The sequence below is a fragment of the Crinia signifera genome, chromosome 9 (genome assembly GCF_055691185.1).
Source record: "Crinia signifera chromosome 9, ASM5569118v1, whole genome shotgun sequence".
NCBI classification, from domain to species: Eukaryota; Metazoa; Chordata; class Amphibia; order Anura; family Myobatrachidae; genus Crinia; species Crinia signifera.
Window position 1 is genome coordinate 133,065,722 of NC_139225.1, and position 25,489 is coordinate 133,091,210.

General features: G+C 49.3%; 1 protein-coding gene across 1 annotated transcript in view; it reads left to right on the forward strand.

The window, feature by feature from the left end:
• The first annotated feature begins 363 nt into the window (after positions 1-363).
• Positions 364-25,489, forward strand: part of LOC146036078 (calpain-2 catalytic subunit-like) — a 51,118-nt gene continuing 25,992 nt past the window's right edge. The window contains exons 1-7 of the mRNA XM_083159855.1: positions 364-597; positions 11,515-11,584; positions 11,950-12,068; positions 12,526-12,659; positions 16,278-16,446; positions 21,275-21,358; positions 24,644-24,729. Of these exons, the coding sequence (XP_083015981.1) occupies positions 364-597; positions 11,515-11,584; positions 11,950-12,068; positions 12,526-12,659; positions 16,278-16,446; positions 21,275-21,358; positions 24,644-24,729 (896 nt within the window). The remainder of the gene's footprint in view (positions 598-11,514; positions 11,585-11,949; positions 12,069-12,525; positions 12,660-16,277; positions 16,447-21,274; positions 21,359-24,643; positions 24,730-25,489) is intronic.

Genomic DNA, 25,489 nt, shown 5'->3' on the forward strand with positions numbered 1-25,489 from the left:
GCGGCGGCGACCTGAGGGAGGACATGCTCACAATTGCCTCCCTCCAGTGACCATACATTCTAAATGACTGAAACCAGCAATGGCTTATAAGAATAGTTGTAGTGATATTGGTCATGCAGAGCAGAATAAGGTGGCAGTAGCTGTCTGTGACTAGATAAGGTCAGGTTAATAAATATATTATATTGGGGCCACTAGTTCCTGCTGCCTGGGATGACTGTACAGTTATGCTGATGCTAATGGGGAGGGAGCTGTACAGTCCACACACACAGTCACAGACTCCTTTACTGGTCTTACCTGACCCCTCCCATCTCCTGTTACATACACACAGACACTACCTGCACAGGTGCTCCCAGACCGGTCACCATGGCCCCTGCAGACATCACTGTACGGCTGCTGAAGGATGAGAATGCCACTTCTGCCGAGGGGAAAGTCACCCCTTATCTGGGGCAGGACTACAGAAAGCTGCTCCAGGAGTGTCTGCAGCAGGGGTGTCTGTTTGAGGATCCATATTTCCCCGCTGAGCCCAAATCTCTGGGGTACAACCAGTTAGGACCTTGGTCTGCAGAAGCCAGAGGGATCCATTGGAAGAGACCTCAGGTACAGAGTCGTGGTGTGGATCGGTTGGGGGGGAAGGTCAGTGTGTGAGAGGAACACGAAAAGAAAGAAGCACAGAAGGATTGGACCCCTATAGGATTTAGTATAGAGATGCCTATAGGGGTGTACACACCGTGACATTTTAGTAGTGCAATTTTGACTAGATAGTCAAAATCTCCTAGAAGGTCCCTATTTTTTCCCTGCTTACTCAATATTGTCTAGCATAGATTGCTTAGCATAGAGTGACTGTGCAGGCAAGGCAATTTTGACTAGATCATAGACTATAACTACTAAAATCTCTCTCAAAATTGCTTAGTCAAAATTGTCCATTAGCCAAAATCTCCCCATGTACACCCCTTAACTCTCTGTACATGGGCCCGGACCGGACAGGCTTCATTCTTCAATACACCGGGGGTGTCCCGTCCGTTGGGACTGCCTGTGACAGCGGTCACCAGGGAGAGGAGAAGGGAGAGAATAAATCCTCCCTGCATGGTACGGGGGTGTAATAAAAACAGCAATGGTCTGGACCACATGGGGAGCCTGTAATCTCCCCTCCTATCCAAACCTCCCCGGACAGGACACCCCCGGACCAGACACTACAAACACTGGAATGCAGAGTTTGATGTCCGGTCCGGCGTTCCAGGGTCTTGTCCAGGTTCAGTTTTTAGTCCCGGAGTTGCAGCGCAACAGTCAGTCAGCCGCGTGCATACATTTCAGAGTTCACTATTTGAGCACAGACACTGCACAATATATGAGCAGGGTTTGGTTGGAGGCCGTTGTCATAGTACTGCATATACTCCGACGGCTCCTCGCCGTATTATTTGAATTTTTTCTTTTTATCCTACATTGCCTGATTGATGGTTGTCTCCGAAATGACTCATCACAGTAAAGAGATATCACTGCCGCCCCATGTCCCGGGGACTCATTGTGTGGAACTGGACACTGCTGTGATCTTACCTGGTGACTTCTTTTTAACTGAAAGTCATGGAACAACTACGCAAACTACACAGGGGCGTAACTAGATATTTGTACACTCGATAGCAAAAGTTCGTAAGGGCCCACAATATACCAACCAATGGTGATAAATGTATACAACACATGTAACTGAAACAGGGAAGATGGGCCCCTCTACTCTGGGCCCCATAGCAGCTGCACCTATGGTAGTTATGCCCTTCATACTACAACACAATGGGGGACATGCCTCGCATCTGTCATGTAGAAGTCCTGGACGTGCAGGACAATGGGACAGAGATAAGACATGCCCCACCCTGTAATTCATTTCACGCCACCCTTATCCTGTAATCCCATTATCTCTCTGCCTTGTAGTTCTTCTCCCATACTCCTCCTCTCCCAACACCTCCCTCATACCACTGTATTTATGGGCTGGGCTGACACTAGGGGTGGGCGAGGGAGCAGTAGCTCAGGGTGTAGGGGCCTGGGGATATACTGTACATAACCTGTATTTATATTGCACAATGCACCCTGCAGCAAAGAGAGCCCATATTGAAAGAGAAAGAAGAAACTCGGCAAAGAGAGTCCATACAGATATCTGCGTCCAGCTGGCCATCAACCATCGATGATTAGAAATCATCGATCATTTATGGCTAGTGTCGAATTCTTTTGCCATCAATGGTTTCCCTCCATCGATGCACAGCAAAACCGATTTTTTTTTTTTTTAATGTGGTTGTTATTTTTCAAGGTGTCAGGGCTGCACCCCCCCCCCGACAACCCTGAAAGCCCGCCTCCACATGCAAGAGACTGCATGACCATCGATAGCTAAAACTATCATTGGTCATCCATCACATAGTTTGTTACTATCGATGGCTGGTTGCAATATTGCCATTGATGGCAACCATCTTGGATCCCTACTTCCAGCCCTCACTAGAGCCCCGTACACACGGAGCGATTTTAGCCTATATTGCCAGGGATATGGCCAGGGCCGGTGCAAGCCCCCCTCCCGCGCCAGGCAAAAAAAAAAACGTGCCGCCCGCCCGGGGGAAGGTGTGTGTGTGTGTGTGGAGGGTGCGGACGATACTTGCTGCGGCATGGCGGGGGGAGGGGGGGTTTGTGGACGATACCCCCCACACCCCACCCCCCGGAGCGCTGTACCTGCTCAGGGCCGGTGCAAGGCACCGGAGCGCCCCAGGCGAGTCGGGGTGGGGGGGCCCCGGTGCCGGGGGGAGGGGGGGTGGTACCTGTGTAAAAAACTTGCGGCCCCGGCGTCCCTGCAGTGCTGGGGCGGTCAGGGGTGTCCGTGCAGTAGGGGTACCTGCGGCGCCGTCATGTGTATAAAGCTGGCTGCGGCCGGCGGGGTCCCTGCAGTGAATAGAAAATAACTAGCGCTTCCCGCGCCGCCGCGCGCATAGCTCTAGTTATTTTCTATTCACTACAGGGACCCCGCCGGCCGCAGCCAGCTTTATACACATGACGGCGCCGCAGGTACCCCTACGGCACGGACACCCCTGACCGCCCCAGCACTGCAGGGACGCCGGGGCCGCAAGTTTTTTACACAGTTCGCTGGGGGTGAGGGGCGAACTGCCACCCTCCAGGTGCCGGCGCCCTAGGCAAATGCCTAGAGCTGCCTAGTGGTGGCGCCGGCCCTGTACCTGCTGTTGGAAGCCGCGATATGCAGCTTCCGGGTGCTGCGAGTCCTCTCTGTCCTCGCTGAAATCCCCCAGCAGAGAGCGGGCGGCGCGCGCGGGGGACAGCTTTGCTTCATGCCGGGCTCAGTACTGCCCTCCAGTGGCCGGCGCCCTAGGCAAATGCCTAGTCCTGCCTAGTGGTGGCGCCGGCCCTGGATACGGCCACCGAGTAACCATATCCCCGTGTGTATGGAGCTTAGGATGGACTCTACTGGAGCCTGGTTCCCACAAGAGCAAATTGCTACATTTCCTGAGAAAAGTATTATTTTCACGCAGCAATTTTAGGCAAAAATAAGTCCTCTCCAGTGGCGTAGCTACATATGTGGCAGACCCCGCGGCAGCTTGGGGGAGCGGAACCAGTGGGGTCTGTGGTGGGCGCCGCTGGCTGAACTGACAGGCGGTTCCTGCTCATTACATATGCATGGGGCGGGGACCCGCTCATATAATATGCACTGCGCTGGGTCCCCGCTCATTAGATATGCAAGGAGTGCAACCAGATCCGTGCTCACTGCTGTCAGCATCGCCTGTCAGCTCAGCCAGTGGCACATGTAGTCCATCGTCTCGCCCCTTCTTGGAGGGGCGCCGGAATTATTTTTTTGGCAGGGGGAGAAAAATTTCTAACTACACCACTGGTCCTCTCCGCTGCATTTGTAATACAGATTGTGATAAATAGGGCCCATAGAGTGAGATCACTCCCTCAGGTCGACCATTTGCCAGAATTTACTTATTACCAGTTATTTATATGGAGCATATTTCAGTCACTGACATCGGTCCCAGTGGAGCTTACAATCTATATTCCATATCACATGGACACACAAACTAGAGTTAATTACTTTTAACCTACCAGTATGTTTTAAGAGTATTTGAGAAACTGGAGACTCCAAAGGAACGCGCACAAACACAGGGAGAACATACAAACTCCACACTTACTGGAACTGGACTCATGACCCCAGTGCTGTTAGGCTTAGTAATGCTAATCATCACATCAGCTGTGCTTCTAATAGACTGATGGGGGAAGCCTGTGCAGCTATGGGAGAACATATAAACTCCACACAGATAGTGCCTTTTCCAAGATCACGCTCAGCCCGACACGGTTGGGGCCTGTTTCGCCCTGTGCCGCCATATGCAGAAGGGTGCTACTTATATGTAACTCTGGATACCAGGTGGAAGATTGACGGAGGCGTAGAAGCTTAGCAGGGGGAGTGTTATGTTCTACCCTGTGCCATGTCTCTGTTATCTTATCTCTGTTTATTGAGTTGCTCCCTGACCAGACACACAGCTTCAGGGAAATGTCTCCCTAATACAGTACTAATACACGGATCCCAGATGACTCTTCTGAGCTTACAAACGCCCAGTACTCATCGTCACTTATCTTCTGGTTATACGGAGGACTATAGTTATCAGACCCTCCCTAGGGGTGGGTTGTATTAACATACATCACCTGCCTCTCGCCATGTCCCCGCCGCAATGCTAGCGCATATGTACTAACTAACATATGCAGCTAGCATCGCGGTGCGGTGACGGAGGCCCCGGCGATACCTGTGATGTGGTGTGGAGGGGGTCTCCGTCACCTCCTGGGCTCTGCAGCGGTCCCCAGCATCTCCTCCTCCCCCCTGCAGCCAGAAAGACATCCCTAGGTGTGACATGCTGCTGGGGGAGGAGGAGCAGCACGGAGGTTGGGGAGGAGGGTAGGAGACTGCGGCGGCCGATGGGCAGCGGGCGGCAATTGAAGCCATAGGCACCTTTGGGTGGCGATACCCTGCAAAGAGGCGGCGGCCAGAGTTTAGTACATTCGAAAATGCGGTAAAATAGGGGTTTTACCGCATTTTCGTCTTAATACATCCCGCCCTTAATCTCTTCTAGTGACTGTTACTCCAAGCAGTAGGGATGGTCATCTATGGATATATGATTCAAAATTATCAATGGTTTATGACCGATGTAGAATAGTTTTGCCATTGATCGGGGAGGGGAGAAACCAGGTGGTTTCCCTCCATCCATGGTAAAGCATAACCAAATAGTTTTTTTTTTCTTAACTCAAGGGCAGGAACATGAAGCATAGCTCCGCCCTGACATCTGTGAAGCCCTGCCCCTAGGTTCTGATTGGCCTACGGGACAGTCAGTCAAATAAAAGGGATGATTCCTAAAACCATTGATGGTCATACATCACATAGTATGCTACAATCGATGGTCATTTGCACTATCGCCATCTATTGCCATCCCTACCAATCAGTCAGATTTGGCGGGAGGGCAAGGCATATGCGCCCCTCTCGCCCACCCGGCAGAAGGATAAAGGGCTGGCTGTCAGCAGCACTGGCCTGCCTCGCCATGATTGGATGGAACGGGACAACGTGGACGCTGTTACTGGGCTCCTGCACTGTTACACGTGTTCAGGAGCTCAGCGGCAGTGACCACGCAGGCGGCATCCTTCCAGGGGACTACACAATGGAGCAGGGTGCTTGGAGGGGTTAAAGAGTTATGGTGAAGGGGGTGCAAGAAAGGAGCTGCATACCTCCCAACTTTTGACTTGAAGAAATAGAGACACTCCCGCGGCGAAGCCTCGCGAGCGCCCGAAAATGCCTGCCGCGGGTGGGACAGCGGGACAGGACCCGAAAATCGGGACTGTCCCTCTAAAATCGTGACAGTTGGGAGGTATGGGATGAAAGCATACCTTCTAACTTCTGAAGATTGTAAGTAGGGACACTCGTGCGCCTGAAATGGGTAACGCCCCCGATTCCCCCCCCCCCTTCTGCAGCGCTGAATAGACACTACTGTATTCACTTTAGGCTGGGGGGAGAGAAAACAGTCTAGCAGGGGAGTGGGCTACGTTGACGCATTTCAGTCAGGCTTGCCTTCCCTCCAGGAATTGCCGGGAGGCTCCCCCTCCCGGCCCCCCGGGAAGGTCGGCAATCCTCACGGTTTTGCCTGGCAGCCCCCGCACCCCCCTTTCTTACCGCACTAATTACTGTTTTTTTCACGGGTCCGTGGCAAGGGGCAGGACTAAAATGACGCAAATCGCATCATTTCGCTGCATTTTAGCCCCGCATTTGCCTGGATTGGGGGCGGTGCTTTCGGTCATCAGCCCCATCCACGCCCCCTGACCTGAAGATCCGGCTGCCCTCTCTGGGGTTCTCCTGGAGAGGCTTCTCGAAAAGTCGGCAAGTATGATTTCAGTGCGAATAGCATCATCGGGTCCCTCAATGGGGCGCTTTGCAAAATTCTACTATCAACTATAATCTCCCTGAAACTAGTTTTCAAAAGTAGGTAAGTATGTTTATGCCTGAGGCATTCTCTCCCACAGACTCCATTCTTCTCCGTAGCTGGAAAATGACACCTTGTTTGTGTCAGGTTGTGTTGCATAGGGATAGTTCTGTCCAAGTATAAAGTTTTAATACCCTTAGCCTGAGGCAAGAAGACCTGCCTGTGACTGTGAGGTGATAGTGCTGAAAATCACCCATCTGCTCCCTCTACCAATAGAAAATTGCTGAGGCTGCCGAGCAACATGCAGTACAAGTACCGCACCCCCACCCTGTCCTATAACAGAAAGAGTCCACTGCTGTACCAGGACATTCCCAGCTAAACAGAAGACAGATATATGTATAATATATATAATGCATAGACATAGGGCAGTGTAACGTGTCACTGAGCGATCGCTATTGCTCAGAATGAAGAGAATATTGGACTCTGATATCAGGTAGATCAGAGCCATGTCCTAGGCATTATCATATTTATCATAATTCGAGATTTTTGGGTGTTTTTATTGTTACACACAAATATTATATATCTCATGGATTTATCAGCAACAGCATATATTGGCAATGGGTGTGGCATAACACCTCGACAGTCATTAGCATTAGCCAGATGGCGGGATCCCAACTGTGGGGACTCGGACAGCGGGGTGAGCGCAGTGAAGCCCCTTGCGGGCACGGTGGCTCGCTACGCTTACCACCTATTTTATTCTCCCTCTATGGGGGTCGTGGACCCCCACAAGGGAGAATAACTGCTGCCCGTGTGTCGGGCTTTTAGCAGCTGGGATTCCGATGTCGGTAATGACTGTCGGAATCCCGACTGCCGGGGAGTCCTCCGACACCCATTGGCAACAGTGTTAATTTCGTTGATGAAAATTTAGACTAAAACAATTCGTCGATGAATTTTCGGTGACTAAAATGTGATGATAATGAAAATGTTGACTAAATATTCATTCATGTCGTCATGGTGAAAATTGACTAGCTGAAAATGCTGTATCATTTCCGTCTGGACACCGCCAGGTTTTATTGAGTGACTGATTTATTATTTAACTAAGAATACTGTATTTATTTTATACAGTTGTATCCATTGTCTCTGGCCCTAGAATGACTTCCTTGTGCTGCAGCTGAGAATCAGCTTATTAGTTACCTTTAGCTAAATAGCTTTATACTAAAGATGAGCGGGTCCGGATCTCCGGGATCTGACAGATCCGAATATGGTGATCCGGGCCAGGATCCGAGTCGGCTCGGGAGTTCCCGCCTGAATTCCGGACCAATATCACATAAGCTGCTGCTGCGAGGGTAGTATTACAGATCGCTGCGTGCAGGTTTGAATCGGACCAATATCACATAAGCTGCTGCTGCGAGGGTAGTATTACAGATCGCTGCGTGCAGGTCTGAATCGGACCAATATCACATAAGCTGCTGCTGTGAGGGTAGTAGTATTACAGATCGCTGCGTGCAGGTCTGAATAGGACCAATATCACATAAGCTGCTGCTGTGAGGGTAGTATTACAGATCGCTGCTTGCAGGTCTGAATCGGACCAATATCACATAAGCTGCTGCTGTGAGGGTAGTATTCAAGATCGCTGCGTCCAGGTCTGAATCGGACCAATATCACATAAGCTGCTGCTGCGAGGGTAGTATTACAGATCACTGCGTGCAGGTCTGAATCGGACCAATATCACATAAGCTGCTGCTGCGAGGGTAGTATTACAGATCGCTGCGTGCAGGCTCAGGTGCATAGAGAATAGCCAGGTGAGTTTAGCAGGAGCTGCTCCACCTCTGTGTACCACCCCAGTAACTAGAATAAAGGCCTGTTTGCTCTATTTCTGTATACTTCTCATTGTTCACATTTACACCAGCTGGCCAACTCAGGTTGGGTCTTCTATTGAAGCTTCAATGAAAGAGATTGCAGGCACAAAGGAGAGCTGGGAGCAGACTTAACGCAGTCACCAACATTTCATCATCAGCTTAAGGTGCACCAAAGAGTCAGCATACAGATATACTGTACTGTATGAATACAACATGGCAAATACACGATACACATAAGTATTTTAGGCCTGATTCACAGCCCGAGTGATTACCAAATGAGCACGCACAGTTCGCAGTGTACATGCGCGAAGTCCCCTGGCGAAAGAACCCAAGTGATTGACAGTCGATGGTCATTCTTGGTAGAGATGGGCAAAACAGGTCACTAACGAGAGCTGGGATCCAGCAGATCAGTCCGTGAAAAGATCAGGATCTTTTACCCAGATCATCGGTTCACTTTGAAAGAAGGGTCATTTGATAATAAAGAAGCATAATTTGTTTTACAATCATTTTTTGCCATTTTTGTTTTTACTTTTTTTTTTTTTTTAAACAGTGAGCTGAACAAATAAGAACATACATGACCAAATAAAACACTGATCGATGGCTGGGTGCAGAATCGCCATCGATGGCAACCATCGCTGGCGTCTGCACCGATGGCCATCCCTAGCAGCAGCCTTGTCATTCTTTCTTTTACTCGCAGTCGCAGCACTGTACTCAGTCTCCGGAGTCAGTACATCTCAGCTGCCACAGGTGGCAGTGCTGAGATCAGGCAAATGCACTGTAATGAAAAACTAAACTAAAAGAACGATGGGTCACCTTTTTGGGATCGGCGGCTCCCTCAGTCTTTTATGGGATCCGTCCAAAAGACCCACTTCGTTCGCGAACGACCCATCTCTAATTCTTGGGTGGCACGCCAGCGTTTTCTAGAAGTGCCTTAGGAAATGCAGGCAGCGCCCAGCCGTTGGGAGAGAGGGCTGCTGACGCCGGCAGTGGCCTCCATCTCTGCACGGCCATCGCAGCACTGATTAAGTCTTGACGACAGCTGTGGTCAGGGGAATACAACACAGCCCTCTGCTAGCTGGCAGTGGAAGGGTTACCACACTGCACTCTGACAATCAAAATATTAACGCAGTGAAGGGTTGGTTATTATTTGCCTACGGCTTACCGGATTGTGTACAGACTCCAGCACTGAACTTATTAGTTAACAAATATACATTTATTCCTAGGAAAAGGCCCATGGTCAGAATATGTTCTGTCTTATATTGTGTTGTATAATCCTCTTGTAGAGATAAAGCGCAAAACACAACTAATAGTGTGTACACACGGTCCGATTTCCTTTCCGATGTTGATGATATAGTCAGCATCGGATCGGCATCGGATGTAGATCGCAAGGGTTTTAACCCTTGCGATCCCGTTCCGATCCTGATGCGCGTTCACTTATCGCAAGCCAGAAAGTCTTGGCTGCCTTGACTATATAGTGCAGATCTGCACTATATAGTCAAGATTGTATGCAAATCGGATGTGCCTTGCGATCCGATCCCGATCCGATCGGATCGTGGATCGCATCTTAAGGCACATCGAACCGTGTGTACACACCATAAGCTACCACCAGGCAGCGGCCATCATGAGACCTCTCCTGTGCACCGTATGGCTCACACAGACGCACATTCACAGCAATCACAATAACAGGCTGATTACAAGTATGACCTAATCCCATCACATTGGTGCTGCTGTCATACTTTATTAGCACTTTTTTTTAATTATAGTTATATCCAATCCAATTTATCGATGTTTTGCTGACTTTAACATAGTAGCCAACATTCAATGTTTTTGGAATCTGGGCACCTCCGTGTCACCCCTGAAGGGGGCTCCTGATCATTTAACATTATGGATGTGTCTGATGGGTGAGAGTCAGGGAGCCCAAGGACATGACCAGAACTTAAAGTAGGTAGCACTAAGCCTTTGACACCATGAACCAGAGTCTTATACTGTTTTGCCTTAACAAACTTGGGGGCCCATTTATCAAACTATATTTGCGGCTAAATCCCCGAAAACGCACGTTTTCGGGGTTTAGCCGCAAATATTAACTATCTCCTAAATGTATCAAAGGGGGACCGCAGCTGGTATCTCCGATCCCTGCTGCGATCCTGCCTGCAGTGCCGCCGGCCGCATCCCCCATAGGTTTCTATGGGGGATGCGACGCTGCCCGATGTATCAACATCGGGCAGCCCGGCATCGCAGCCCTGGGCTGTCGCCATTCTGATATGGCGATAGCCCATTGTAGCCTATGGCTACACTTCGCACTGCCCGAGCAGGGCAGTGCGGTAAGAGGGGTCGGCAGGGGTCAGCGCATAACCGCGCATGCGCTGACCTCCCGGGTTAGGGCTTCGCAGGGACGGGCTCCTATCGGAGCCCTGTCCCTGCGCCCTTAAAAATGATACATTGCCCCGATATGATCGCATTTTACAATGCGATCCTGGGCGGTAATATTCCGCCCAGATCGCATTGTAAAATGCGATCTTGATAAATGTGCCCCAATGTCTTTGTGACCCTGCTATCTCGTGGTTCTCTTCCTTGAGCAGATGTAGTAAGAGAGTGATAAAGTATGGATTGGTCTCTGATTACTCCTCTCCAGTCCATCCGTTCCAGTTCATCCCAAAGGTCCTCAGGGCCAGATGTATCAAGCTCCAAAAAGTGATAAAATGGAGAGTGATAACCAGCCAGCTCCTAACTGTCATGTTACAGGCTGGTTTTGGAAAATGACAGTTCAGAGCTGATTGGATGGATGTTTATCACTCTCCACTTTATAACTTTTTGAAGCTTGATACATCTGGCCCTCGATGAGGTTACACAAAACTCGTACCAAGTGTTTATAGTCCTTGCTGTGTGCTCCGGGGCACAGTCATGTTTGAATAGAAAGGGGCCTTCCCCAAACTGTTGCCACAAAGTTGAAAGCAAAACATTCTCCGAAATATCTTGGTATGCAGAAACATTAAGATTGTTCTTCACTGGAAATAAGGGGCCTACTGCCCAAACCCTGACACACAGCCCCGTACCCTTATCCCTTTGTTACTGCAGTCACCTCTTTTATTATATTAATTGTATTATTTACCTGTATGACTGATAATGTGCTGGAGGCAAATTTATTTGCATCCAAATTTACTAATAAACAAAAAAAACTCACTTGATTGACTAACCAGGCCCTCTCTATCTGTCTGTCCCAGGAGATCTGCAGGTGCCCCCAGTTCATCAGTGAGGATATGAAATGGACGGATATATGCCAGGGACAGCTGGGTAAGTGCGGTCCCACATATATATACAGCTCTCTGATTTTAAAAGAGGCTGCAAATTTACCTTCATCTCAGTAAGACATGAAATATTATACAGTATATAATATTAAAAAAGAGCTTTCTGTCTGTAGTAACATATCACCAGACATTATACACAAGTCTGTAGCAAACAAGTCTGATTAAAAAATAAAATCCGGATGTCGTTAAGGGCGGCAGGCGGAGGCACTTGCCTTCCTAATGCCCCCTGTGCCCACAACCTCTTTAATAGGCGGAGTCTTTGATTTAATGTATAGAGTGTGACTAGTCTATATTGTGAGCAGTCGGAGAATATAATACTGTAGTAATCCGTGGTTGTGTTTCTGTTCTCAGGTAATTGCTGGTTTCTGGCTGCTGCGGCATCTCTGACAATTTACCCCCTACTCATGAAACGCGTGGTTCCTCCCCAGCACAGTTTTGACAAGGAATATGCAGGACTGTTCCATTTTCAGGTGAGACTGTTTGATAATGCTGTCGCTTGCTGTCACTGAAAAATCTGTTCTGCTGCTCCCAGCATCTGACGCAGCCTCTTCCAACTCACCTGGCAACACCCAGAAGCCTCTACTGCCGACTCTACCATAACATAACCACTCCAGCGACTTTTTACTTCAAATGAATCCATCACTAACCTCTCTCCCAGTCCTCCTCAGATTCTTCCTCTGCTTCCCTCTATATACAGAGAGCACTAGTGATGGTGGATCAAGTGAGTTGTGAGACAGCTGCACACACCGGGTAGTCTGAGGGCAAGCGATGGGCACCATGCCCGCTGCATGCGCCTGCTTATAGTTATTTATTTGTGGATCCCCCAATGTTTTCTCCAATTTATGAACTTGTGTGAATAATAAATCTCCAGCGACCCATGAAAATTGTTCTCGCTAATATTAATGGGTGACATTTTGTACCTTCCAGTTTTGGCAGTATGGTGAGTGGGTCGATGTAGTGGTTGACGACCGTCTGCCCACGAAGGACGGAGAGCTGGTGTTTGTGACCTCCGCAGAGAAGAGTGAATTCTGGCCGGCCCTGCTGGAAAAGGCTTATGCCAAGTGAGTGACAGGTTCTAGAGAACATAAGGGGTGGGTGCCAAGGTGAGCACACATCCGTGTGTAGTGTGCAACTTGTGTGTGTTTGTAGTACAAACTTTGTACTGCGCGTGTCCCAAAACCAAGTGTATGCCAATAAGAGTGATGAAGAGTTGTGTACTGAACATTACCGTGTCATCTCCACTTGGGTCAGAAGATGTGTAACTTTGATGCAGTTCTGCCTATGGGCGAGCCAGGGGCTAAAAAAGCAAGTGCTGTAACTGTGCACCTGGACAAACCATGCTGCACTGCAAGAGGTGACAATACATGTATTGTGCTAGCCTGCAGGGTAAATACTGCTTGCTTTTGTATGTCGCCTACAAATGCTGCCTGGCTGTATTTTTACACTGCGATGTATGTCTCCGTGTGGAAACGGTGCTCTCACATCTAAATTTCTATGCACATTTTTCATCAGTAGCATGGATTTACCAAGCTGCACAGTTACCCGCTCTTTCTTGCTTCAGCTGTAGCATGAGCATTAGGGATGGCCATCGACCATCGATGATTCAAAATCATCGATGGCTTATGGCCGATGTAGAACCAGATGAGGGAGAACCAGATGGTTTCCTTCCATTGATGGCACCAGCGGTGTAGCTAGGTGCCATGGTGCCCGGAGCAAGGGCATATTTCGCGCCCCCCCTACCCCGGTAATGAATTAGGGGCGTGGCTAACATGTGTTTGCATGTTACATTTGAAAAGAAAAAACTTAAAAAATGAGACACTATATAAGACGCTGTAACGGAATCTGCTGCGCTATATAAGACACTGTAACGGAATCTGCTGCGCTATATAAGACGCTGTAACGGAATCTGCAGCGCTATATAAGACGCTGTAACGGAATCTGCTGCGCTATATAAGACGCTGTAACGGAATCTGCTGCGCTATATAAGACACTGTAACGGAATCTGCTGCGCTATATAAGACGCTGTAACGGAATCTGCTGCGCTATATAAGACGCTGTAACGGAATCTGCTGCACTATATAAGACACTGTAACGGAATCTGCTGCGCTATATAAGACACTGTAATGGAATCTGCTGCGCTATATAAGACGCTGTAACGGAATCTTCTGCGCTATATAAGACGCTGTAACGGAATCTGCTGCGCTATATAAGACGCTGTAACGGAATCTGCTGCACTATATAAGACACTGTAACGGAATCTGCTGCGCTATATAAGACGCTGTAACGGAATCTGCTGCGCTATATAAGACGCTGTAACGGAATCTGCTGTGCTATATAAGACGCTGTAACGGAATCTGCTGCGCTATATAAGACGCTGTAACGGAATCTGCTGCGCTATATAAGACACTGTAATGGAATCTGCTGCGCTATATAAGACGCTGTAACGGAATCTGCTGCGCTATATAAGACGCTGTAACGGAATCTGCTGCGCTATATAAGACGCTGTAACGGAATCTGCTGCGCTATATAAGACACTGTAACGGAATCTGCTGCGCTATATAAGACGCTGTAACGGAATCTTCTGCGCTATATAAGACGCTGTAACGGAATCTGCTGCGCTATATAAGACGCTGTAACGGAATCTGCTGCACTATATAAGACACTGTAACGGAATCTGCTGCGCTATATAAGACACTGTAACGGAATCTGCTGCACTATATAAGACACTGTAACGGAATCTGCTGCGCTATATAAGACGCTGTAACGGAATCTGCTGTGCTATATAAGACGCTGTAACGGAATCTGCTGCGCTATATAAGACACTGTAACGGAATCTGCTGCGCTATATAAGACACTGTAACGGAATCTGCTGCGCTATATAAGACACTGTAACGTAATCTGCTGCGCTATATAAGACGCTGTAACGGAATCTGCTGCGCTATATAAGACGCTGTATCGGAATCTGCTGCGCTATATAAGACGCTGTAACGGAATCTGCTGCGCTATATAAGACACTGTAACGGAATCTGCTGCGCTATATAAGACACTGTAACGGAATCTGCTGCACTATATAAGACAGTGTAACGGAATCGGCTGCGCTATATAAGACACTAACGGAATCTGCTGCGCTATATAAGGCACTGTAGCGGAATCTGCTGCGCTATATAAGACACTGTGACGGAATCTGCTGCGCTATATAACATGCTGACAGCTGTAAATAAATAAATATATATACAGCACAGCAGGGCAGCAGCAGATGCCAGAGAGATTCACTCCCCCCCCCCCCTCCCCTCCTCCCCTCCCCCAGGACCCACGAATCCCCCAAACCCCAAGTGTATTATTAATCTTATTACATCATTAATTAGCTGTAAAAAAAAAGAATATCCACCTTGAATAATGATAGCAGGGCGGCACGGGCGGCAGCAGAAACTATCCACACCAGCGCTTGGGATGGCTGTGGCTGATGACGGAGGAGGGAGTGAGAGGCAGGCGACTGTGGGAGGAATCCGAGTGCTGCTGCGCTGCGCTGCCCGGAAGCCTGTCCGAGCAGCAGCAGCAGCACGATTTACAGTGAGTGAGTCACCAAGCGTCAGGGACCGGGCAGGGGGCAGGAGGCAGGCGCCGGGCAGGGCAGCCGCCGGGCAGGGCAACCGCCGGCGTACGCTGCCCGTATATTGATCTTTCTTCTGCAGGGTTGATTTTTGCGGAGGGGGGGCGGGCCGGCGGCGCCATCCGACCAATCGGCGCCCGGAGCAGGAGCTCCGGTGGCTCCGCCCTCCCTACGCCTCTGGATGGCACCACCGTTTTACCAAGGTGCCAGGACACAGAGCATAGCTCTGCCCCCTGACAGCATGAAACCCCGCCCCATGTTCTGATTGGACTATGGGCCAGTCAGTCAAAGAAAATGGATATGTTAAATTATTGATAGCTAGTTGCAGTATCGCCATCAATGGTAACCATCGATGGCGACCGCACCGATGGCCATCCTTAGTGAGCATTCTAAACACATGATAGAAACATAGAAACATAGAATTTGACGGCAGATAAGAACCACTTGGCCCATCTAGTCTGCCCCTTTTTTTAATCATGTTACCTCAAACCATATTTGATCCTTATTTTTTTGTAAGGATATCAATATGCTTATCCCAAGCATGTTCAAATTGTACTACTGTATTTGCGTCTACCACCTCTGTTGGGAGACTATTCCACTTATCTACTACTCTTTCTGTGAAAAAATTCTTCCTCACATTTCCCCTGAATCTTCCTCCCTCTAGTTTCAGTGCATGTCCTCGTGTTCTGTTGCTCCTCTTCCTGTGAAGAATGTCTCCCACCTGTACCTTGTTAAAGCCCTTGATATATTTGAAAGTTTCTATCATGTCCCCCCTCTCCCTTCTCTGCTCTAAAGTATACATATTAAGATCTTTTAGTCTTTCCTGGTACGTTTTGTGATGTAGGCCATGCATTATTTTAGTTGCTCTTCTTTGTACAGTCTCTAATGTATTTATATCCTTCTGGAGATATGGCCTCCAGAACTGAACACAATACTCTAGGTGAGGTCGTATCAATGACCTATACAGTGGCATTATTACTTCTTTCTTTCTACTGCTGATACCTCTCCCTATGCAACCAAGCATCTGACTTGCTAGGCCACTCTTTAACAGAATTGTGTCTGTCCACAGACTGAACGGATCCTATGAGGCTCTAAATGGAGGCTGGGTGAATGAAGCCTTTGTGGATTTCACAGGAGGAGTGGATGAAAGCGTGGACCTGAAAACCCCACCTCCCAACCTATTCAAGATCATCCAGACAGCCGTGGAGAAGCGGTCCCTCATGGGAGCCTCAATCAATGTAAGATAGAAGACTCCTCCAGGAGAGATAGGGATGATAGAAGATAGGTAAGGAAACTCATAGGACTCAAACTTTTGGAGAGCCCCTGGTTCAACAGTCAATACTAGTGTCACAATATGAAGGAATGGGGAATTGAGTGAAGTGTCTTAAGAATTAACTTTTATTAATTGTCTCTAAAATTGTTACTTTGTTAAACACATCCAAATAATTTATATCTTTTGCCTCAAGAAATTCAAACAACGGCCCGACAGTGTTTCTTCACAAATTAACTCTGTGCTGTTTACTGTTTGATACATATATTACTTATACCTTGTAGAAATTTTGTTGCTACATTTGTTACATCTCTCTAGGGGCGGGTGTTCAAACATCCGCAGCCCAGCTTCGCCCCCCCTTCGCCGCTTATCGCTGACATAATTATCGCATATGCAAAGCTGTCCTTTGTGATGAGAGTCAGCGGGTCCCGGTGGCTCCCCCCTCCCTCCCTTATCCGGCACTGCTGCTTTGCCGGGCTCTCCTCCTCCCTGCACCCAGAAGAGGATCATAGTGCAGGGTGGAGGAGGTCAGAGGTCCGGGCAGCACAGCTCTGTGCTGCCCGGACACAGGTGAGGGGGGGTCGGTACAGGGCGGCGGTGGGTCGGTGCAGGGCTCCGAGGGGTCCGCGGTAGAAGCCCATAGGCTTCTATGGGGCATCGCCAGATTTTTCTGGTGATTCCCCCCGTCGCGGTGACCCGGCGGGGATGCTTAGAGCATCCCAAAATGCGGTAAAAACCCAGATAACAGGGTTTTTACTGTATTTTTAGTTTAGAGAATCTCCCCCTAGGTGGAATCAGACACCTATATATCTGGTAATTTAATACTAGTGTAGAGTTTGGAGGCACAATCATGCAGTACCCTATATCTGCGGCACACATATGTAACAAGTGTTTTGATTCATATCATACCTCTTTGTGTGTCTAAATTTGTATTTATGTCTGTCTAGTAAATTTTAGAGACAATTCATAAAAGTTAATTCTTAAGACACTTCACTCATTTCCTTACACTTCCCCACTCCTTCATATTGTTATACTAGTATTGACTGTTGAACCAGGGGCTCTCCAAAAGTTTGAGTCCTATGCGTTTCCTTACCTATCTTCTATCATCCCTTACAAAATAGAAATTATGTTATATAATTTAAATACAAGAGAGCCCCAACAAAAGAGAGTATTTTTCTTCTTCTCTTGCTAATACTTAATCCACTCTCAAGGGTGCAACTTCACATCTCCCAAATTATTAGAGAAACCTTGGATTCTTTCTAGAAAAACTACATTTGTGGAAACCATTACTTTGTTTCGATTGCAGCAAAAAAACCTAAACCTGCGCCCTGGTCGACTTCCCCACTCCCCTTTACCCACCGAATGATACTTTCAACAAGCTCGCCAAAAATTCCCTGTATTGAGCAGTTTCCCCCTTGCATATTTTCAAATGAGTCATTTTGCAAAGTCAGCAACCAAGAATTTCTCTGAAAGATTGGTATAATGAACTTGATGGTATTTTGAGCGCTAACCCTGCAACTGAAAAAGCCATTTCTAGAATTTTAACTATCTTAGACCACTTATAGTACATTCTAATACTCGTTCGGGATTTCCCTGATTTAACATGTGTTATACTGCTTAAGGCTTTAGCGAACTCTTGCCGCCTACTCCCTACTGCACAATACCAAGAACTATTTTTGGTACTTGTTCCCTAGCACGGCGCCACCGATTTTGATTGTGACCATCGTGTCGGAAAAAATCGCGTCGATCACATCGCATGCCAACCAAATCGCATGCGATGCGATCGACGCGACCAACCCGATTTTTACATTGGAATCAATGCAAAATGGTCCCTGACACCAGATTTTGCATTGATTTTAATGTGAAATGCCCCAAAGCACCCCATTTTTATAGAAACCCCCCATGATGTTTGAAATGGCCCCCAATTTTAATGCCACCCCGCTATTGACGCCAACCCGAAGCGTGGCGAACGCAGCGAGACCGCGAGGGGCGGCGGTACGCGTCCTCCGACCTTTTCATACCCCCACTATCCACGTCGGTGTGGAGTTGAGAATAGAAAGTGTGGCGAGCGCAGCGAGCCGCCAAGCCTGAAGCGTGGCGAGGGGACGCAGATGCCTTCACAGGTATGGCGTCCCCTCGCGGGCTTCACAGGTATCCGCGTCCCCTCGCGGGGCTCGCTGCGCTCGCCACACTTTCTATTCTCAACTCCACGCCGACGTGGATAGTAGGGGTATGAAAAGGTTGGAGGACGCGTACCGCCGCCCCTCGCGGGCTCGCTGCACTCGCCACACTTCGGGTTGGTGTTAAAATTGGGGGGGCCATTAACCATGCTTTTTACACATATTCAATGTGAAATGGGCCATATTGGCCCATTTCACATTGTCACCTATGTCAAATCGGGTTGATCGCATCGCGGGCCATTATAATGGCCCGCGACAGACGCGATCAACCTGATTTTCACTTTAACATTGTTCCCTATGGGGAAATCGCGTTGATCGCGTCGGTCGCATATCGGCCCCTTATTAGGGGCCATGATGGACGCGATCAACGCGATTTTCACTTTAACTGCCAATTGAGCCAGTTAAAGACAGAAAATCGGGTCCATCGCGTCCATCGCATGCCTTAAGTACCTTAACTTAAGGCATGCGATGTACCACGACGGGCGCCGTGCTAGGAAACAAGTACCCTATTTTTAAACCTATTTTCAGTAGCGTAACTATAAATTTAGCTCCCCCTGCCCAAAAATTTGTGGCGCCTCCCCTTTAGTAAAACATGACAATGGTGCAGGCTGGTTACCTGGGCCACTGTGAGCCGCCATGTGTAGTGCTGCAGCTCCCCAGGAGTGATGTGCGCCCATGCGGCGTAACAGGGAGGACATCCCGTCCGCTGACATACTGTAGCCTTCCGTCACCATCCAAGGACCGACCGGGGATACTAGCGTAAGAGTGTGTGCGGGTAATGACACCGGCCGCCCCCAGGCGCAGAGGAGGCGAGGAGAACTGTGTATTCGTACAGGACAGCAGGTATTTTTCAGTGCGCCCCGAGACCGCTGGCTCCCCCAAGCCACAGCTGGGGCTGCCACGCCATAGTTACGCCACTGCCTATTTCATAGGGCCTATTACTCACCCCACAGACAGTTTTTGGCAGAGATGCCATCTCCTGGATCCTTTCCCCGATGTGGGGAAGCGGAGGCAGGACTACTGCATTGCCTCTGGGCTTGTCCACTAATACGCCGCTAGTGGCTACAAATCCGCAGGTTCACCCTTGAAAATTTGATAAATTACATAACTTTTAACGCAGAGTGGGCTATATTTGGTATCACACCCACAATTCAGAGGGTGGCTAGGGGCTGCAGGAAGTTGCTGGTGGCAATACAGGCGGCCACCTGTAAAACAATATTGCAGTGGTGGATATCCACACAACCTCCCTCTTTCGCTCTTTTTAAGACTAAACTCCATCATATATTGAAACGACTTTAGATAGAGAAAAACCAACTTCACAGGAGGACTGAGTCCACGCTAAAACATACAGAATGGTATGAAACGAGGAGGCTTCTAGATGATCCCACTATAGTTGTGAACTAAATGCTTCAGATATTTTGGTGGGCTCCAGTAGCGCACACAGGGGGGTTTCTGAGTACCCAGAACCCCCCCCCCCCAGGAGTCTAAGGTCCTTGGGAACCGGAGATATCTGACTTCAAATCAGTGGTCCCCATCCAAGCCTGTTAATTGCCCTTCCCAGTCAGATATTTCAGGTTCTGTCTGACTTAGAGTTTTTTGTGGGTACATTCCAAAAGCTGGGACTCTCCCCCTTTTATGAACACTAGTAGCTTGTCTCTACTGTGCCCAAAACCAGAGATATCAGCCTTCCAGCAGCTGGTTACTGCTCCAGCTCCACACACCTGGTATGTAGTTTTATATACTCGTTGGCAGATTGCTCTGCCTCCTGAACTCTGATCTCCTAGTCCCCAATAGCATTTTGTAGGTGGGATTCTCTAGTTTTTAATTCCATTCAAATCTAAGAAATCTATTTCCAGGAACTGGAGACATCTGCAGTCAAGCAAGCTGGAAGTTATGTATCAGGGCCCCTTCATTCAGCCCAATGCAGAAGAGCACTGCACTTTTTTCCAGCTTCATGCCCTGATGAAAAGACTTAGGTCTTGAAACGTAGGCAATGGCTATTTGAAAATAAAATATTGCATTTTTTGTAACCTTCTGCCGTTGGAGTGCCGCCTGCTTATTGAAGCTGATTCGCCAGCCACAATAGGACCTTGTGTGGATAGATAGATAGATAGATTTATTATTATTATATACTGGGTCACCTAAGTGTCCATCTCCGTGCTTTGCTCCGCCCCTCTGGAAACTCCCTTCTGAAAATCCTGCGTTTGCCCCTGGGCTCTTGAACTCTATAATAATAATTACTGTCGCTGATAGGGTATTACTGTGGTTGTAATAACCTAACTTTACTTATTATAGGTCTCTTGCAAATAACCACTCAAAAGAGGTTTTATGTAATTTCATATAAACTTTATTTTGAAGAAGAATGTACATGCAATATTCAAGTTATGTTATATAGCAAAATGATTGTCTTCTAAACACAACTGATTGTTGTAATATTGGAAAAACTTGCAATGTTTTGAAAACCACTTTTGATGATATTGTCATGGATATACAATGCAATGCGCAATAAATATACGCAGTAGCCCTGTGTCTGGTAGCTTCATACAGCTCATTTATGATGCCTGGTAAATGGAACCCATCACAGAGATACTGACATATGTTACAACTTTTCTCCAGATCCTGAACCAGAATGAGAGTGAAATGAGGACCCCAGAAGGATTGGTGAAAGGCCACGCATACTCCATTATAGGCGTCTCAGAGGTAATATGTTATATATTCTGTTACAGTGTAGAAACTTACTGTATACAACACTCACACTGCCTTACCTGCTCATGTCTGCCTGTTACCTGCCTCCCCTGCTCATGTCTGCCTGGTACCTGCCTCCCCTGCTCGTGTCTGCCTGTTACCTGCCTCCCCTGATCATGTCTGCCTGTTACCTGCCTCCCCTGATCATGTCTGCCTGTTACCTGCCTCCCCTGCTCATGTCTGCCTGTTACCTGCCTCCCCTGCTCATGTCTGCCTGTTACCTGCCTCCCCTGCTCGTGTCTGCCTGTTACCTGCCTCCCCTGCTCATGTCTGCCTGTTACCTGCCTCCCCTGCTCGTGTCTGCCTGTTACCTGCCTCCCCTGCTCGTGTCTGCCTGTTACCTGCCTCTCCTGCTCGTGTCTGCCTGTTACCTGCCTCCCCTGCTCGTGTCTGCCTGTTACCTGCCTCCCCTGCTCGTGTCTGCCTGTTACATGCCTCCCCTGCTCATGTCTGCCTGGTACCTGCCTCCCCTGCTCATGTCTGCCTGTTACCTGCCTCCTCTGCTCGTGTCTGCCTGGTACCTGCCTCCCCTGCTCGTGTCTGAATGTTACCTGCCTCCCCTGCTCGTGTCTGCCTGTTACCTGCCTCCCCTGCTCGTGTCTGCCTGTTACCTGCCTCCCCTGCTCGTGTCTGCCTGGTACCTGCCTCCCCTGCTCGTGTCTGCCTGTTACCTGCCTCCTCTGCTCATGTCTGCCTGTTACCTGCCTCTGCTGATCATGTCTGCCTGTTACCTGCCTCCCCTGCTCATGTCTGCCTGTTACCTGCCTCCCCATCTCATGTCTGCCTGTTACCTGCCTCCTCTGCTCGTGTCTGCCTGTTACCTGCCTCCCCTGATCATGTCTGCCTGTTACCTGCCTCCCTTGCTCATGTCTGCCTGTTACCTGCCTCCCCTGCTCATGTCTGCCTGTTACCTGCCTCCTCTGCTCATGTCTGCCTGTTACCTGCCTCCCCTGATCATGTCTGCCTGTTACCTGCCTCCCCTGCTCGTGTCTGCCTGTTACCTGCCTCCCCTGCTCGTGTCTGCCTGTTACCTGCCTCCTCTGCTCGTGTCTGCCTGGTACCTGCCTCCTCTGCTCGTGTCTGCCCTTTTACCTGCCTCCCCTGCTCGTGTCTGCCTGTTACCTGCCTCCTCTGCCCGTGTCTGCCTGTTACCTGCCTCCTCTGCTTGTATCTGCCTGTTACCTGCTTCCTCTGCTTGTATCTGCCTGTTACCTGCCTCCTCTGCTCGTATCTGCCTGTTACCTGCCTCCTCTGCTCGTGTCTGCCTGTTACTTGCCTCCTCTGCTCGTGTCTGTCTGTTGTTGTCTGCCTGTTACCTGCCTCCTCTGATCATGTCTGCCTGTTACCTGTCTCCCCTACTCGTGTCTGCCTGGTACCTGCCTCCCTTGCTCGTGTCTGCCTGTTACCTGCCTCCCCTGCTCGTGTCTGCCTGTTACCTGCCTCCCCTGATCATGTCTGCCTGTTACCTGCCTCCCCTGCTCGTGTCTGCCTGTTACCTGCCTCCCCTGCTCGTGTCTGCCTGTTACCTGCCTCCCCTGCACGTGTCTGCCTGTTACCTGCCTCCTCTGCTCGTGTCTGCCTGTTACCTGCTTCCCCTGCTCGTGTCTGCCTGTTACCTGCCTCCCCTGATCATGTCTGCCTGTTACCTGCCTCCCCTGCTCGTGTCTGCCTGTTACCTGCCTCCCCTGCTCGTGTCTGCCTGTTAACTGCCTCCTCTGCTCGTGTCTGCCTGGTACCTGCCTCCTCTGCTCGTGTCTGCCCTTTTACCTGCCTCCCCTGCTCGTGTCTGCCTGTTACCTGCCTCCTCTGCTCGTGTCTGCCTGTTACCTGCCTCCTCTGCTCGTGTCTGCCTGTTACCTGCCTCCTCTGCTTGTATCTGCCTGTTACCTGCTTCCTCTGCTTGTATCTGCCTGTTACCTGCCTCCTCTGCTCGTGTCTGCCTGTTACTTGCCTCCTCTGCTCGTGTCTGTCTGTTACCTGCCTCCTCTGCTCGTGTCTGCCTGGTACCTGCCTCCCTTGCTCATGTCTGCCTGTTACCTGCCTCCCCTGCTCGTGTCTGCCTGTTACCTGCCTCCTCTGCTCATGTCTGCCTGTTACCTGCCTCCCCTGCTCATGTCTGCCTGTTACCTGCCTCCTCTGCTCATGTCTGCCTGTTACCTGCCTCCCCTGCTCGTGTCTGCCTGGTACCTGCCTCCCCTGCTCGTGTCTGCCTGTTACCTGCCTCCTCTGCTCGTGTCTGCCTGGTACCTGCCTCCTCTGCTCGTGTCTGTCCTTTTACCTGCCTCCTCTGCTCGTGTCTGCCTGTTACCTGCCTCCCCTGCTCGTGTCTGCCTGGTACCTGCCCCCTCTGCTCGTGTCTGCCTGGTACCTGCCCCCTCTGCTCGTGTCTGCCTGGTACCTGCCTCCTCTGCTCGTGTCTGCCTGGTACCTGCCTCCTCTGCTCGTGTCTGCCTGTTTCCTGCTACCTCTGCTCGTCTCTGCCTGTTACTTGCTACCTCTGCTCGTCTTTGCCTGTTGTCTGCCTGTTACCTGCCTCCCCTGCTCGTGTCTGCCTGTTACCTGCCTCCCCTGCTCATGTCTGCCTGTTACCTGCCTCCCCTGCTCGTCTCTGCCTGTTACCTGCCTCCCCTGCTCGTGTCTGCCTGTTACCTGCCTCCCCTGCTCATGTCTGCCTGGTACCTGCCTCCCCTGCTCGTGTCTGCCTGGTACCTGCCTCCCCTGCTCGTGTCTGCCTGTTTCCTGCCTCCCCTGCTCGTGTCTGCCTGTTACCTGCCTCCCCTGCTCGTGTCTGCCTATTACCTGCCTCCCCTGCTCGTGTCTGCCTGTTACCTGCTACCTCTGCTCGTCTTTGCCTGTTGTCTGCCTGTTACCTGCCATTTTACAAAGTGGCAATCATTTACACTGGAAAACCAGGTTGATTTTGCCACATGATTTGCCAAATGATTGCCGCTTTAAAAAAATGGGAAAACTCTCCCAAAATATCTCACTTTCTTATTCTCACATCCTATTACATTTGGTCCATAGTTTATATTAGCGCTGCATTGCTGTTGCGTGTTGGTGGGTTGTAGTTCCCCCTTTATGAGCCACTGCAGAGACCACGCACAGACCACTGTACCTTTTATTTTTTTTCTAAACATCAGCAATAGTAGTGACAACTGTGTATAGGAGATATATAACCATGAAAAGTAACACAAATTAAGTGCCAATACACTTATGGTGGGCCACTTTTTATTTTGTCAGGTGGAGTATAATGGTCGCAGAATCCCGCTGCTGAAGCTGCGGAATCCGTGGGGGGAAGTAGAATGGAATGGGCGATGGAGTGACAAGTAAGTGTACAGGAAAATAACACACACAAAGCCAATTCATTTACCTGTGAGCAGGGGCGTAACTATAATGGGCACCAATGAAAACTTTTTCTTTTTCACCCACCAATGGTCAGCCCTGCCTTTTACATACACAATGCTGCAGACCAATAAGAGACCAGGGGCGGTACGTCTTAGGAACCTTAGTGGAGCTAAACTGCGTAAGGTACCTTCAAGAAAAAAAATCGGCTATTTATTTATCATCGATGCCAGCAAACTATGTAGTTCTCCCCCACTGATGGTAAAATAATTCAACATCGGTCATAGAACACCAATGGAGTTGAATCATCAATAGGCGATGCCCATCCCTACTGGAAATACACCACAGGGCAAGAAAGACAGAAAAAGGTTGACTGGGGCTACAGCGAGGTGTAGGGTTTGGAGTAGAGGCTGTCTATTTTGTCAGCTATGAGTCCTAAATTTGTTCCTGCACCTGGTAGGAGACCCTGTTATAGCACGGGAAGAACGCCTATAGAGATATAAATATGGGTGCAATTGTTCTCTAGTCCTCCTGGAAAGATTAGAACAGGAGGAGAACGTATAATTGCACAATAATATCAATACTGCTATGTGTGGCCCCAGAGGCAGATATAGACCTTATGGGGCCCTAGATAACATACCAGTTTGGGGCCCTCCTCCCTGCAATAATCCATACCCCTATATATTTGCTGCTGATTGCAGGCGGCATCGATAGATAACTTTGGCGCACTACCGATAAATGCTC